The following is a 16,937-nucleotide window of genomic DNA, read 5'->3' as shown; positions in this document are numbered from 1 at the left end:
CAGCCATTAAGAACTCTAAAAGTATGCCAAATCAGGGTTCAGAAAATGATGAAATGGTGCAAATGAAAAAAAAAAAGCCTGTGACAGCATCTCCAATGCACCTATTGCTAAACCCCAAAAATGGAAAAGGTTCAAAGACTGGGGTATAAATTAGCTTTATGTTATTGGAACACATATAGGTAATATTGTTTATAATCTAGTAACTACAAATAATCAGATTGTTTTGTAAATATTTTGGACTTACAAGATCCATTCAAAAAGTATTCTACCTTTGGCTGCAAAAACTACAGTTACAGTAAAAGTCACATATAATGGATTCAGGTGGTTCAGTGAATTTTATAATTTAAATCTGTTATATGTATAAAACAGACACAATTCGCTATATGTATGAAATTGACAAACTCTGTTATCTGTATAAAACGGACAAAATCCATTTTTTTCTAAGTCCACTGTGGAGTGGTACCTTGTAACTCTGTGGCCATGCAATGACGCTGACATGTGCATGACCCTTTTAAAGTTCTCTGTCGCGTCTTTATGCAATTTGCCACAGGGACACTGGCTTTTTCTGGATAAATTTGTCTCTCAACGAGCTCTACTTCTTTATGCAATCATCAACCTCCAAACCAACGATGTGGTACATACAACCCCAATTCCAATGAAGTTGGGACGTTGTGTAAAATGTAAATAAAAACAGAATACAATGATTTGCAAATCATCTTCAACCTATTTTCAATTGAGTACACCACAAAGTCAATATATTTAATGTTCGAACTGATAAACTTCAATGTTTTTGTGCAAATATTTGCTCATTTTGAAATGGATGCCTACAACACGTTTCAAAAAAGCTGGGACCTGTTATGTTTACCACTGTGTTACATCACCTTTCCTTCTAACAACACTCAATAAGTGTTTGGGAACTGAGGACACCCATGACTGGGCATAAAAGGAGCATCTTCAAAAGTCTCAGCCGTTCACAAGCAAAGATGCAGCAAGGATTACCACTTTGTGAACAACTGTATGAAAAAATAGTCCAACAGTTTAAGAATAATGTTTCTCAACGTTCAATTGCAAGGAATTTAGGGATTTCATCATCTACAGTCCATAATACAATCAGAAAATTCAGAGAATCTGGAGAACTTTCTACATGTAAGCGGCAAGGTCGACAACCAGCACTGAATGCCCGTGACCTTTGTTCCCTCAGGCGGCACTGCATTAAAAACCGACATCATTGTGTAAAGGATCTTACCGCGTGGGCTCAGGAACACTTCAGAAAACCGTTGTCAGTTAACACAGTTCGTCGCTACATCTACAAATGCAAGTTAAAACTCTACCATGCAAAGCAAAAGTCATACATCAGCAACATCCAGAAACACCGCCGCCTTTGTTGGGCCCGAGCTCATTTGAAATGGACAGACACAAAGTGGAAAAGTGTGCTGTGGTCTGATGAGTCCACATTTCAAATTGTTTGTTATGTGCCGACGCGGGTTGAGGAGCGGACCTGCGTCTGACTGAACCCAGCGCTAAATAACCAGAAAGCGGTTCCAAAAACAAAACATTTATTTCCCTTTCTGTGCAATAATTGTGTACAACATAATATATGGTTTGTCTGGCGGAGTGAAGGACGGCGCGCTCTCCAGCGCCCAAAGGGATCGAAGCCCGGCGCTTCTGGACTCAAATTCACCGCCAAACACCCCCCAGGTGGACACGACAAACTGACTGGAGGATAGAAGAGGTGAGGTAAGTCAACAGCTACAACTAATATCCTTCAAAGGCACACACTATCAGCAACACATTCAGGTCTGAATTTAAGCTTTATGTAAATGAGCAGCTTCTCACAACAGGTGGAGGATCATCAGTCCGCACGCCATGGCTGTGAGAAGTGAGCTGCACAATTCTCATCAATGTTCAAATATACTGCGTAACAAAATACCAAATTACTATTAACACTTATTCAGACAATCAATCACCTCTGATGTGTGCTGACAGCATGTGTCCCTCACCCGTCCTCCTTCACAGGCACGATGTGTCAAACCCAGGCGCGGTCCTCAGTGTCTCACAAACGAACGTCACAAGGTCGAGTTCCTGGCAATTCTGCTTGAATCACTCATGGCTTAAATGCAGAACGCCATCTCATTATTTGCTTCAGCTGAAAGTCTTTAAGTCTGCACGTGAGCATCATCCACAGGTGCTGCGAGTCATTAGGCCTGCACATGAACATCCTCCACAAGTGCAGCCAATAATGTTGATGAGGGTGAAGGATTCTTCTGCCAGTACCGTCTCCACAGACAAAAACCAGTTTGCATACCACCTGGAGAGCAAAGAAAAGAAAACAACACAAAAACATCCAGCCAAACCCCCCAACACACAACACTGTTTTTGGAAATCATGAACGTCGTGCCCTCCAGACAAAAGAGGAAAAAGACCATCCAGATTGTTACCAGCGCAAAGTTCAAAAGCCAGCATCTGTGATGGTATGCGGGTGTTAGTGCCCATGGCATGAGCAACTTACACATCTTTGATGGCACCATCAGTGCTGAAACATACATCCAGGTTTTGGAGCAACACATGCTGCCATCCAAGCAACGTCCTTTTCAGGGACGTCCCTGCTTATTTCAGCAAGACAATGCCAAGTCACATTCTGCACGTGTTACAACAGCATGGCTTCGTAGTAAAAGAGTGCGAGTACTAGACTGTCCTGCCTGCAAGTCCAGACCTGTCGCCCATTGAAAATGTGGCACACTATGAAGCACAAAATATGACAATGGAGACCCCGGACTGTTGAACAACGGAAGTTGTAAAATCACCAAGAATGGGAAGGAATTCCACCTACAAAGCTTCAACAGTTAGTGTCCTCAGTTCCCAAACTCTTTTTGAGTGTTGTTTGAAGGAAATGTGATGTAACACAGTGGTAAACATACCACTGTCCAAGCTTTTTTGAAACGTGTTGCAGGCATCCATTTCAAAATGAGCAAATATTTGCACAAAAACAATAAAGTTTATCAGTTAGAACATTAAATATCTTGTCTTTGTGGTGTATTCAATTGAATATAGGTTGAAGAGGATTTGCAAATCATTGTATTCTGTTTTTATTTACATTTTACACAACATCCCAACTTCATTGGAATTGGGGTTGTAATTGCCCTTCATGAATTACAGGTCATTTGAGTGTCTTTCTCTGACTCAGTGTTGTGAAGTTGGTGATCACTGCAGACTTTTCTGATGAATGTATTTGATCTATGATCGAAATGTAATCAATGTGCACACTGCAAAACTATTCAAATATGATGGGAGAGGAAGGAGTGAAGACGTAAAAGTGACAGCCTTTTGTGGTGTCTGTCGTTTAGCAGGTGCGCATCAGACTCTGGAGAGCCAGGCAGAGGGCTCTGATCGAAAGCGGTTTTGTTTCGTTACACCCAGGGATATGTGTGAAACTTAACACCATAGTACAGTGCAGGCAACAAGCAGCATTTTGTAAATAATCAATCGGCCTTGAATTGCACCCTGCCTCATTTAGGTCCTGTTTATGAGCACGTTTTCAAAACAAACAAAACAAAAAAAAACATCCAGGCTTTTAATCACGGCATATGGTACCCACTTTCCTTGAATTGGCAAGTGTCAGTGCTGAATTTTATTACTGGGCAACTCTGTTACTGGGCATGTCCAGCTCTGTCGGTATATGAGTTTTTAATGGAAATGCATTGCGATGGGACATTTTGTCCAATGTGAGTGAAAATCTGTTATACAAAATCCGTTAATCTATGCTGTTTATTACATAGAAAACCATACAAAAGCACTGGGACTTTTGCTTTTGTCCAGTGAGTGCAAATATCCGGTTTATTCAATGATGGTTTCGGCGAATTATACTGTATACTCACCTGAGGGTGAAATCCTAATCCCCTTCAAAGTAGTCTCCGTCCCACGATGGGGAAATTTACAATGCTAGAGCAGCAAGGGATAGTCACAGAACTGTGCAAAGCATACAAAAATAAGGAAAAAGAAAACAAATACCAAAAACACACGCACAAAAGCCACGTTCTGTGCAGAATAACATACCGTAGAACATACTATTTACAAAAAAGGGAGGAAAAAAGAGTGCTTCCTTATTTTGCATGAGTGTACAAGTTATTATTGCACAAGATTGTGTAGTATCATTGCACGAGAGACAGAGAAATTGTTACTATAATGATATTAGTGATCTGAGCAAATGATGGTTGTAGAGTCTGACAGCAGCAGGAAGAAAAATAATTTAACCATAATTTAGTTATCCCATTGAGATCAAGATCTTTTACAAAGGAGACCTGGGCAATTATAAAGTTTCCAATTCACCTAACATGCATGTCTTTAAAATGTGAGGGGAAACCCATGCAAACATGGGGAGAACATGCAAACTCCACACAGAAAGGCCACAGGTGGAAATTGATGCCATGACCTTCTTGCTGTGAGGCAACAGTGCTCAACACTAAGCCACCATCCTGCCCATGATATAAATGAATAAAAATACCAGACACGTCAACAGTATTTTAAGCATCTTTATTAAAGGGTGTCAAAACTTCATGTTTTTCCCAAGTCTTGTAACAATGACATCAACTCAGCCTCACACTAGACAAGCAGCTGTTGGATGACTAAACAGCATCATGAGTTGCAGGTATTGAATTATGATTTCCTTTCAGTTTTAAATGTAAAACTACATTGTAAACTTGAAAGGTCACAACTCCAGTAATAATACCCAAACATTATTAGTACTCAACCATTATTACCTCCACCAGCTGACAGTCTGACTTTTGAAAAGCAAGTACATTAAAAGGAAGAAAAGAAAAAAAAAAACTAGTCTGCAATGTTAAAGAAATTGAAGGCATAAAAGGAAAACATTGTAGTTCAGATTACCAGCAAATGTTGATCACCTTGACGACAGGAAGACTCCACAAAATTTCATTGTAATCTGTCCACTTTTTTGAGTGATGGCTTGTGCAAAGGCAACCACATAACTTCCCCCTGTCCTACGTTTGTTGACTGAGATAATCCACATAAATGCATTTCATCTCACTAGTTAAATGTCATTGGTTGAAAAAGGGCATCTGTAGTAAAAGTCCAAATCTATTTTAGAAGTGTCACACTATCCTGATGCAGGCTCATAAAAGTTTCGCATCAGAGAACCTAACACACAATAGCAATTAAAAAGCCCATCTTGAATACTTCTCAAAAACCATGCCCAATATTTGATACAGGATGTTATTTAGCAGCTAGTGAAGGTTGAAGGAGTGGTTTAAAACGTCGCAATGCTGCAGTTTCAATAATTCCTGGGAAACTCAGTACACCACGCAGTTGTTCAAACATTTTTTTATACATTTAATGGCTACTATAGTTTGACTTTATTGCATCCAATAAAGTGTTTCTTGTGAAGCTTTGCAACAAACTACTAATAATTAATTTTGGAAATGCAGGATGCCTCAGTTAAAAGTGATGGAAAACTTCTCTGGGAAAAGCATTTATTGTGTGCCCACTTTGTGATTAAGTTGGGTTTATTTTCCACAAATCTTAGTGCCAGCAATAAATTGTGACTCATTCAGGGTCCATAGTGAAACATAAATGCACAAATAAAAGCAAATTAAAAAATTTTTTGGATTGTAATTTAAAAAAAAAAGAAGAGGAGCTATAGGAAAAATACTAGATCCAGGGGAACAAAGCAGAATTATTCTTGTGCCTGTAGCATGAAAAACCACAGACTACTTAAGGCATTCAAGTACCAAGTTTAATACTGTCAAATATACTGATAACTTTTCCAAATTAGCTTTTGTTAAAAAATGGAAAGAAAAAAAGAAACAGGCTTTATATAGTATCTAAATGTATGTAATTGGTTGTCTCTTGTCTACACAAAATTCAGCTGTCAAAACACTAACGTGTAGAAGACACCAGAGACAAGGACTGGCACTCATAGGCAGTAAAATTTCACTGAATTTAATCTTCACCACACACTTCAGTTGATGCTGTTCATGGTGTAAAAACAAATCAAAATCTCATTTTGATGTGTTGCAAGTAGCAGTAATAGTAACGCAATTCAAATGGATTACCATTAGAAAGAAGGCAGCACAAACAGTGGCATTTACAGTACGTGCAACCTCATGAGAATTTCAATGTAACAGATAAACTGTCAAATTTTTAATAAAGTTTTATGCAGTGCTATCAATACAGTTATCCTTCTCACAAAACCTGCAGGTTTTTTTTTTTTTAACTTGTCCCTTTTTGCAAAGGATTCCCACTGCAGATCCAATATGGATCTGCATGTTGATTTGGCACAAGTTTTATGCTGGATGCCCTTCCTGACACAACTCCACATTATATGAAGAATTTGCACGGGTGGTCTTGATCCGGGAACAGTCACTTTTAAAAGCACGTGAAAGGAGAAAAAACAAACAAATAAACAAAAAAACACAAACAAACAAACCAAACAAACAATGTAAATCAGTTAAAGTTCAAACAATTCATAGCAAAAGTAATTATATGATATCTAAAAAAATAATCCCTGGTGTAATTTATTTATTATTGCTTGAAAAGGTTTTATTTTGACATTCTCACTCTGATCTACAATCTTTGGCCACACACTGAGTATTTACTGAGCAATGCATCTCACTTCTTTAGCTAGCACCACCAACCAGCAGCCTGTTCTTTATAGAAAGTGCTAGCCTGGGCCACTGCCACTGTCACGGGACTACAGCATTTCAAAGACATCAGCACATTTCAGTGAAATCAATGCAAAATGTTTACTTTCAAGCATCGTGTACGCTAATAATAGCTGAACAGTGAAGTCCTAGCCAAGACAAGCATTTTATTTTCACTGACCAGAAGAAAATGATGCCACCCTCCCAGTGAACACAGCCACAATCTACTTTCGATCACTGAAAGGCTCACTCATTTGTTTGCCTGTCTCCAGGAACTTCTTACGCAAGCTCTTTGTTCTCCATGAAGGGGTGGCCACCTGATGCCCCGGTGCTCAAAAAAGCCAATGAGATTAAGAATCATGGGGCACCTTATCGTACATCAGGGTGTCATTGGGCACTGCACGACAGAAAGGGTTTCTTATCCATGGCTGATCTCTACTTGCCCCCTGTGATGGGAAAAAAGACAAAAGGCCAAAGGCAAAGAACATACCAGGAAGCAGAGTAGAGAGTGTGGAGCAGTTCATATCTTTCTGTGTTACGTTTTCAAATTTCTAATATCAGTGAAGTCAGTCATCCCACTCTGTTCTTCATGTGCAATTCCACCCACACCACCCTGACTGCCCTCTCAGGTAGAGAGGGCGGGCTCCTTGCAGATCCAGCAAGGAGCACAAATTTTATCTGCAGAGTCGGAAACCGGAGGTTCCATCTGGGCCAGTAGGTTGGCGAATCACATGATTGTTTGGACGAACTGGTTCTGGCGGTTGCTGAGCACTCACATGCCTGAAAATGAAGAAAAACTTAACTGTTTTAATTTGTGGGTTTTCTTATCTCACTTTTAAATGCTTCACTCTTATTACAGCTTCGAACCTGTCATGGCTTAGACTGTCCTGAGATGGATCACCTGCAGCAGCACTACCCAAAATCCTTCTTCTGGCTTCTGCATACTCTGCCTCCCGCTGGGCCAAAGATTTCATTTGGTGAGAAGGGCGTGAGGAAGATGCAAGATTTCCTGTGCTACCGTTATTTGAAGGACGCTTTAAAATCCGAATTTGCTGTGGGGGTGCTGCAGGCAGAGAGTCATCCTGGATTACAACAGCAGTTCTCACAGGTGAGTTAGATGAACTCAAACTGGACTTCCTGTAGAGTGGAAGGTAGGAGAGGAAAACATTCATTTTTATTAAAACCTTTGGGTTTGTACTTTACTAGTGTGTCACACTTAAAAAAAAAAAAAATGCTTGTGTGCTTACTTTGACTCTTGATTTATTTTCAGTTTTGCTTCAAGTCTTCTCTCTATTTCCTAAGGAGAAATATTCACAAATATTATCAAAATATGGTGCCAATAAAACGTGACATTTTATTACATGGCCACAAAATCTTTGAGTTAAGGGGTTGATACTGATATTAGAATTTTTTTTTACAATACCAATATATCAGTTGGCATATACATTTTAAAAAACTGCCAATGATTCCAAACATTTTATCAAAACCTGATGGCAAAGAAATACAATTGAGACTTGATGTTTTACAGCTTAAACATGAACTTTATGATAACTAAATATAATCAAAAACAAACTAATGTTCGTCACACTTCCTTCACTTGGGAGTCATCGTTTTACGACACTAAACATTTGCATAAAACAGTCTATTTTGGCTCTGCCTACCCGGTAGCATAGGGACCACGTGTCTCGTTTCTGAACTCTATGTCACAGTTGTATTTACACACATTTATTTACATAAGATTGTCCCCAACGTAAAGCCACAGAATGCAGAATGGTTTTTACAACAATTCGGTGTTTCACAGTTGTGAATCTCGCACCGTCTCGCGTTCCGTGACTCACGCAAGAGATCAGTTTCAGCAGAGTTCCGGTTCAGGGAACAATGTAAACAACCGCTGTGAAGTATGGACAACAAGACAACATTGGGGCATGGCAGAAGTTCATCACAGGTGCTACACCTCCTCTACATAACCCTCTCAACTTGGGCAAACGTGTCATCATCATAAATCCACATCCATGCTAGTCATTGTTTACATGCGCTGTGAAATGCCGGAACTCTGCTGGCACTGCAGTGCACTCTGGGAAGCACCACAGTGCACTCTGGGAAGCGCAGGGGGCCACTAGAGCCATTATGGTTGAAGTACCGAATGGTGCAGCACCTAGCATTTTTTTTAACAGGATCTAAGCCAAATGTATGGGAAAAAAGGTTTTGAAAATACTGTTTGCTGTCATCTTTGGCTGCCTTGCTGCTGACGTCTCTGTGTTGGAGTTTCATCTTATGCAGCACCAGAAAGCTCAATCGCACACAGCAAAAGGCATTTTTCTTGAAGACTGCATATCTGGTCAAAAAAATGTTAATAAGAATAAGTCCAAATGGCACTAATTTCAAAGCTGCACTCCAAAACTCTGCTGCACTGAGAAGGTTCGGGCTTCTTTGTTAACAGAAGAGCCTGTTAGCAAAGCCCAAAAGCCCATTGAAGTTGTTTATATTTTATTTGTTCCAAATAGAGTGTTTTCACTGATGTCAGAATTATGGGCATGCCAGCCATTTTGGCCATCTTGGGGGCATTGGCGAGTAAACAATAGATAGTGGAAGCACAGGTTCTACGCTCTTCAATGATGAAAGTTCCTGAAAACATTGCAAAACTTTGTAAGACAGCTGTGAGATATAGAGATGGACTCAGCAGTGAAGCACAGTCACGCTACAAAATGAAGATGAAATTGATTGGTGGTGAAGCTCTGTATGAAATGCCATCACCTCCTGATCGAAGAGTGAATGCTACATACAAATCCAGAAAATCACATTGTAGGATTTTTAAAGAATTTACTTGTAAATTATGGTGGAAAATAAGTATTTGGTCACCCACAAACAAACAAGATTTCTGGCTCTCACAGACCTGTAACTTCTTTAAGAAGCTCTTCTGTCCACCTTTTACCTGTATTAATGGCATCTGTTTGAACTCGTTATCTGTATAAAAGACACCTATCCACAGCCTCAAACAGTCAGACGCCAAATTCAACCATGGCCAAGACCAAAGAGCTGTCGAAGGACGCCAGGAAGAAAATTGTGGACCTGCACCAGGCTGGGAAGAGTGAATCTACAATAGTCAAGCAGGTTGGTGTAAATAAATCAACTGTGGGAGCAATTGTAAGAAAATAATAATAATAATCTCCCTTGATCTGGGGCTCCACATAAGATCTCATCCCGTGGGGTCAAAATGATGAGAACAGTGAACAAAAATCCCAGAACTACACGGAGGGACCTGATGAATGACCTGCAGAGTCCTGGGACCAAAGTAACAAAGGCTACACACTACGCACAGAGGGTCTCAAATCCTGCAGTGCCAGGTGTGTCCCTCTGCTTAAGTCAGTACATGGTCAGGCACGTCTGAAGTTTGCCAGATAGCATCCAGAAGAGGACTGGGAGAATATCATGTGGTCAGATGAAACTAAAATAGAACTTTTTGGTAAAAACTCAACTCGTTGTGTTTGGAGGAAGACAAACGCTGAGTTGCATCCCAAGAACACCATATCTACTGTGAAGCATGGGGGTGGAAACATCATGCTTTGGGGCTGTTTTTCAATTAAGGGGACAGGACGACTGATCTGTGTTAAGGGAAGAATGAACGTGGCCATGTATCGTGAGATTTTAAGCCAAAACCTCCTTCCATCAGTGAGAGCATTGAAGATGCAACATGGCTAGGTCTTCCAGCGTGAGAATGATTCCAAACACACCACCCAGGCAACGAAGGAGTGGCTCTGTAAAAAGCATTTCAAAGTCCTGGAGTGGCCAAGCCAGTCTCCAGATCTCAACCCCATAGAAAATTTGTTGAGGGAGTTGAAAGTCCCAAAACATCACAGCTCTAGAGGAGATCTGCATGGAGGAATGGGCCAAAATACCAGCTACAGTGTGTGCAAACCTGGTGAAGACTTACAGGAAATGTTTGACCTCTGTCATTGCCAACAAAGATTATGTTACAAAGCATTGAGTTGAATGTACATACAATTGGATTACTTGTAATCTGATTACTTTTGGATTACATTTCAGAGTAATCCTACCCAACCCTGTGCATATGTATGTAGGTATGTGTGTATGTAGGTATCTACACTAGAGATGTTTATGATGACAGGACTTGAGTTTGTGTTGTGTTAAATGTGTTTGTTGCATGGCCCAAGCAGAGGGTCACCCCTTAGAGTCTGGTCTGCTTGAGATTTCTTCCTCAAAACGCCGGTGGGAGTTTTCCCTTACCACTTTTGCCTGTGTGCTTGCTCTGGGGGTTGGTAATGAGTACATATGTATGTTTGTATGTATATAAGGGATGGGCGTTTATGATCTTTGCTTCTGCTCACCCCCTTTTGGTCACACATCACTGTGGAATTGTATTGTGTATCAGTATTATGTTACTGTTGAGTTTGTGTGCCAAATAAATTCATTCATTCAACTTTTGTTACTGACCAAATACTTATTTTCCACCATAATTTACAAATAAATTGTTTAAAAATCCTACAATGTGATTTTCTCCATTTTTTGTTTTCTCATTTTCTCTCTCATAATTGAAGTGTACCTATGATGAAAATTACAGCCCTCTTTCATCTTTTTAAGTAGGAGAACTTGCATAATCAGGGACGGACTAAATACTTTTTTACCCCACTGTATGTTACAGGGCAACATATGTCATGTCATAGCATCCAATGGACGTCCACACTGTTTAACTTTTACTTTGTAGACCAAACATTCAACACAGTCAAAACTATTACATTTATTAATCCTATTAGCCCAACCAATAATTTGCACCACTTTTTACCATTGTTGGAGCAACTTTAACTTTGACCCCTGTACAAACTGAAATTGACCTTTCTCACCATTTTTGCTATTTTTTTTTACCCCATAACGCCATAGAATTCAGTCATAGATGGTGCAAACTATACCTTTTTGAAATCTTTATGGTCAGACAAATAATATGCAATTTAAAATGATTGGCGCATTTTTAGCATGTGTAATTCTACAACTGACCACTACATGGCCACCTATTGAAAATGCAAGTGGGCTCTCTTCTTTGTCAAAAGAGTAATGTCTATTTGAAGGATTCCTCTGTAAATATGTTCTTATCTGCTGCACTAAAAACAGTTTAAAAATGTTTGATTCATGATGTGTTTCATCTAGATTTTAATGTTCAGAGGACAGATTTAACAATGAAATGGTCTTGGATCAAATAAAATAATTATTAAAGTGGTCATATTGTGTAAAATCATCTTTTACATTCTCGTTGTTTCTTTTCACAAGCTTCGCCTTGATTCCTTATCACCTTCGGCAATCTATAATGATCGAGGTCATCTCTCTGACTGACTGTGGCAGCCCACAACGTGACAATAATTCACCATGACAGGATTTGAAGGCTAAGAAAGTATAAACAGACAGGATTTTAACTTAATTTAACCTTTATTTAACCAGGTCAGTCCCACTGAGATCGAGCTCTCTTTTGCAAGGGAGACCTGGGCAATTATAAAGTTTCCAATTCACCTAACCTGCATATCTTTAAATGTGGGCGGAAACTGGAGCACCCAGAGGAAACCCACGCAAACACGGGGAGAACATGCAAACTCCACACAGGAAAGCCACAGATGAGAATCGATCCCATGACCTTCTTGCTGCGAGGCAACAGTGCTAACCATTAAGTCACCATGCTTCTAGGATAACGGAATATCGCCGAGATGGCTAACTTCTGGATTCGTGACATCATGAGATTGCAATTCGAATGTCTGAATATTCTTCAGAATTAAAAATTAATTAATTTAAAACTGTGTCCTTGTATTATCAGTTGTATAAAACGGTCTTATGTCAACCGTCTCATTTAGCAAAAATAATTTCTTGGACGTCGTGAAGTTATTAGGACAGACCTGTAGATGACAGCTTTCATTTCTGTGACGGCACCAGACACACAGTCACCTTCTCACACAGGCTGAAGCAGGTTCAGATCTACAATGGTTAACTCTCACCCCGCTGTCTGCCGCTTCTTCCCAACTCTCTGCAACCTCGTCATCCTCCATGTTTAACACTGCTGCTGATAGATGGTTAACTCTGTAGATTCTCCGGCTACTTTTCTCCTGTCCGCCAAGAAGACACGTGACTGTGGGCAGAACTTTATGAGGCCCGCGAACAGTTTTGTTTGTAGAAATTTAGTGAACAGCCGAATGCTAAATAAACAAACATTAGCCTGCTAACGCTAAATCCTCACTAGTTACTGCCGCTTAAAAATACACATTCACGTCCAACCCAATAAAACTACGAGCATCGGTATCGCCGACACGCCGCACAAGATAAGAAACAGTGACTATAAAATATAGTTGTATATTATCGCTAAGACGAGCCAAAGCTAACCACTCTAGTACAGAGCGCCGAGAGCACAGGAAGTGACGAACACAGAACGGATGAACCAAACGTTTCTTACGGCTCCCCCTACTGGCCTGGAGTGTTGATATGAAACAAGGAGGGGTGATTGAAAGGTTCTGAGCCAGATGTAATGCTTTATTTTTCAAGATAATCCCGATGTAAGAGCACACACATTTTCCAGCGTCGCTGCAGTGCTTAATACCGTTATCATAGAAGGTCTTATCCTGGAGATAAAGGACGTCATCCATTGCAGATATGACATCATTATCAGTATTTTAATGAGTTCCAGCAAGATGCCTTTTCATGTTTATCCGGATCTTCCTGAAAAAGTTGAAGGTTTTCCCTGGACATCTGGAACCTCATGCATTTCTGATTGGCCATGAGAAGCCTTGGAACCCATCATGCTGAAAGTTTCATCGTTCCTAGTTCTTCCATCAGAACCGAATGAACTCTCTCCTGGGAAATGCCTACAGGGTTATCAGGGTGACTCGTATCACCTACCAACTGGTAGCACACCAACTTGTAGCACATGCTTGGTCAACGCATTGCACCTTGGTCAAGTTGTAGCACTTTTCAAATCGGCAAGTGGACTCAGTGTATTACAGTCACTAGGTTTTATTTGTTTGTTTGTTTTGTTTTTTGTTTTTTTATTTGTCTTGGTAACTTATTTTAAAGTTAGTTAAGAGCAGGCTAACGCTTATTTAGCATTGCATTACCCAGTGTGGTAAACAGCATTTTGGTTATGTTTGCTGATTGATGAACGTGTAGTAAATCACACAAGGACTGACGTGTACAGCAGTTTATTCACTTTTACTTACATTTACCAGAGCTGTCAGCTAACTTTTTGTCCCGTTTTTGTCAAGTTTTACCTGTAGCATCTGCTTTTACACAGCTTCAAGGTAGAACAGAGGAAAGACAGGTGTATATAGAAGAAATACAGTGTTAGTGCAAATTCTCTCAGGAGACTCACAGTTGTGTCTTTCAGATTCAGCAAATTGGATTCAGCTACACACCTTAATCCTAAATAAATATCACCAATTATCATCACCACAAGAAGATGTATCCTTTAAAAGCTCATTGACTCACTCACCTTTCGTGTTTTGCAGTACACCACTTGATGTTCCCTCCACCGCCCCACTACCATCAGTTGGTCCCTGTCTGTCGGAGTGCTGGGCTTCGCCCCTACCTTCTCCATCGGTGGGATCTGAGATGGTCTCTACTCATCCCATTACCATGACGGGGACTGAAGCCAAATAAATTTCAGTACTCTGTATCTACCTATGTAATAAACTTTTCTTCTCCAACCAGCTGAGCCTCCCTGTAGAAATGATCAAATCTAGGCTTGTGTCTCCCTTGTGTCTTCTATCAAACTAAAATTTCTCTTTTCTTTGATGAAGCAGCAAAACAGAGTAATGCTTTCACTGGTGCATGTGTGTGTGTATCTGTGTGTGATTGCAAAGAAAGTCATTCTCTATTCTACTCTGTCAAGAAGCCGTTCATTACCATGAAGTTTGTCTTAAACAATCAAGAGGTGCTTTAATTGAAGGAGTGTAACAAAAATATGGCTGAGTGACTGTGGTAGACAGGATATATCTATATCTATGTGTCTATCTGTGAATCTCTCTCTCTCTCTCTCTCTCTCTCTCTCTCTCTCTCTCTCTCTCTCTCTCTCTCTCTCTCTCTCTCTCTCTCTCTCTCTCTCTCTCTCTCTCTCTCTCTCTCTCTCTCTCTCTCTCTCTCTCTCTCTCTCTCTCTCTATATATATACACACACACACACAGCACAATAAGCACCACAAACTTAAACTAATGTTATGGATATCCAGCAATTACGAAAAAAAATACCCCCCCATAATGAATCAATAACATAAAAATATATAACAAATATAAAACATATTTAAAAATATAGCTTTTAAATAAATAACAGTTACAACACTTTCACTACTTTGGGGTTTAATGAAAAGTTAAATGGAATAACTTAATTATTTAATTTTCTTTGTATTAAAATGTGGCATTTTCCCAGGAAATTTGAATTTATGAATGTCAAATTTAGTCATCAATTTAGTCAACAAGTTCATCAGGAGAGCTGGCTCTGTCCTGAGGGTTGAGTTGGAGTCTGTTATGGAGGTGTTAGAGAAGAGGATGCTGAGGAAGCTGCTCAGCATCCTGGACAACACCTCCCACCCCCTGCATGCCACACTGACATCCTGCCAGAGCACCTTCAGCCATACACTGAGACCACTGAGGTGCACCACAGAACACCACAGGAGGTCTTTCCTACCTGTGGAAATCAAACTGCATATTTCCTCCCCTTTCTGCAGGATGAATACATAATGAACAGATTTATTCAGAGTTATGTGCAAAATGTCAAACATCTTGTGCAATATATCTTCCAGTCATTTTGCATAAATGTGTTGTACTTAATTTGATTGATTGATTTCTATTGAATACTAACACTTTCTGTAATTGTGTATTTAACTAACGGTTGTTTACTGTTTCTGTACTCTGGCAAAATAATTTCCTTCAGGATAAATAAAGTTGATCTTTATTTTAATTAAGAATAGTTCTGCATCCATTTGAAGCACTATTTCTATCATACAAATCAGACAGCGCATATTTCCAACATGAAACATTTTTAAAGCTAACTTTACCATGAGCTCACCACTTTTTTAAAGCACAGTGTTGCAAATGAAGCTTGAAGTCCTGCTTCGACACTGTGTCGCTTGTTGCCTCAAATCTTCACTATTTTCTCCATCCACAAACAGAGAGCTGCGAATGTTTCAGCATGAATCCACAGTCATATAAAACAGAAATGTAAAAGGTGCATAAAATCATAATGTGATGACTCCTTTTCATTTTAGATCAGGTTGCTAGGGACGACCCGGATCCTGGACAGAGTGGGCGGGGCTTCTCAGATGAAGTTTCAAGCGTCAAATCATCTGTAGCTGTTCTTAAATGTTAAAACGAGCTGGTGCTTTGTCCCAAATTGTCGTCGGTACCCGTGGTATCTGTACACGCGTCGAAATTGACTTCGGACGCGTAGCATCGCTGCAGCTGGGGGCGCGGTGTTGTGGACAGTGGACCCGCCCTTGGTTGCACAGCGAGCGGCTGCTGCTTCGCTGCTGCGCCGCTGATCATAGAGCCGAAGATGGCGATTGTTTGGAGTCTGCGGACTAACCAGCGGAGCTGATGCAGGGGAGAAGACGGAGAAAGGCACACTCTCAGCACGGAGATAAAGAACGCGACCAAACCAACGGTGATTAATGCTACAGTCAGGGATGAACGTGGTCAAATAAGAATGAAGTATCTCACATTTACAGGCTCTAAATAACCTTTCACCTCTAGCTAACGATAGCGTAGATTAGCAGAAGCTGAAAGAAAAGATACCTGACTGTATTCTAAGCAGAAAAATGTCGTGGCACAAACACATTAAAAAAGGTATCTGTCTTTAAGTCGCTGAAAAGAGCGTGTAAACTGTATATGTAAATAAAAGTTAGAATCAGCTGATTGCTGTGGGCTGTGATGCTCACGGTAAGTTAACTAGTGCTAATGTAGCATGTTCTCTCGGCTAAGCATTAAATTGTACAAAATGTCAACACCAGCTCATCAATGAGACATGATGTAAGAGGAAATAGCCCTCGCTTAGCCGTATATATGTAGTATATGTGTGTCCTCGTGTGTGTGTGTGTGTGTGTGTGTGTATATATATTGTTCATTTTGTGTGGTACATAGCACACGCGCTGTTAGCATTTCAGGGTGAGGGTGAGCGGCAGCTAGTTGGATGTGGCTAAAGCTGTGTGTGAAAATCAGCTGGTCAGCTCAAAGAGAAGACATTACCCATTTCACGCAATCAGTGTGACATGACTGCTGCATAATGGAAGCTGTGCAGAGGTTA

The 16,937-nt window shown here is 40.2% G+C and overlaps 2 protein-coding genes across 2 annotated transcripts in view; one reads left to right on the top strand and one right to left on the bottom strand.

Moving 5' to 3' along the window:
* Positions 1-4,515: 4,515 nt before the first annotated feature.
* Positions 4,516-13,072, bottom strand: LOC117506876 (SUZ domain-containing protein 1-like). Its single transcript, XM_034166542.1, has 4 exons — positions 12,650-13,072; positions 7,904-7,953; positions 7,524-7,793; positions 4,516-7,436 (listed from the first exon to the last, which is right to left on the bottom strand). The coding sequence occupies exons 1-4, from the start codon at positions 12,698-12,700 to the stop codon at positions 7,331-7,333; spliced, it is 477 nt and encodes a 158-aa protein (XP_034022433.1). The 5' UTR covers positions 12,701-13,072; the 3' UTR covers positions 4,516-7,330.
* Positions 13,073-15,938: 2,866 nt separating this feature from the next.
* Positions 15,939-16,937, top strand: part of fbxo42 (F-box protein 42) — a 51,362-nt gene continuing 50,363 nt past the window's right edge. The window contains exon 1 of the mRNA XM_034166541.1: positions 15,939-16,298. The gene's annotated coding sequence lies outside the window, so the exon portion shown is untranslated. The remainder of the gene's footprint in view (positions 16,299-16,937) is intronic.

Source organism: Thalassophryne amazonica, chromosome 3 (assembly GCF_902500255.1).
Source record: "Thalassophryne amazonica chromosome 3, fThaAma1.1, whole genome shotgun sequence".
In the NCBI taxonomy this organism is placed as follows: domain Eukaryota; kingdom Metazoa; phylum Chordata; class Actinopteri; order Batrachoidiformes; family Batrachoididae; genus Thalassophryne; species Thalassophryne amazonica.
This window is presented reverse-complemented; position numbering and strand designations above follow the sequence as displayed.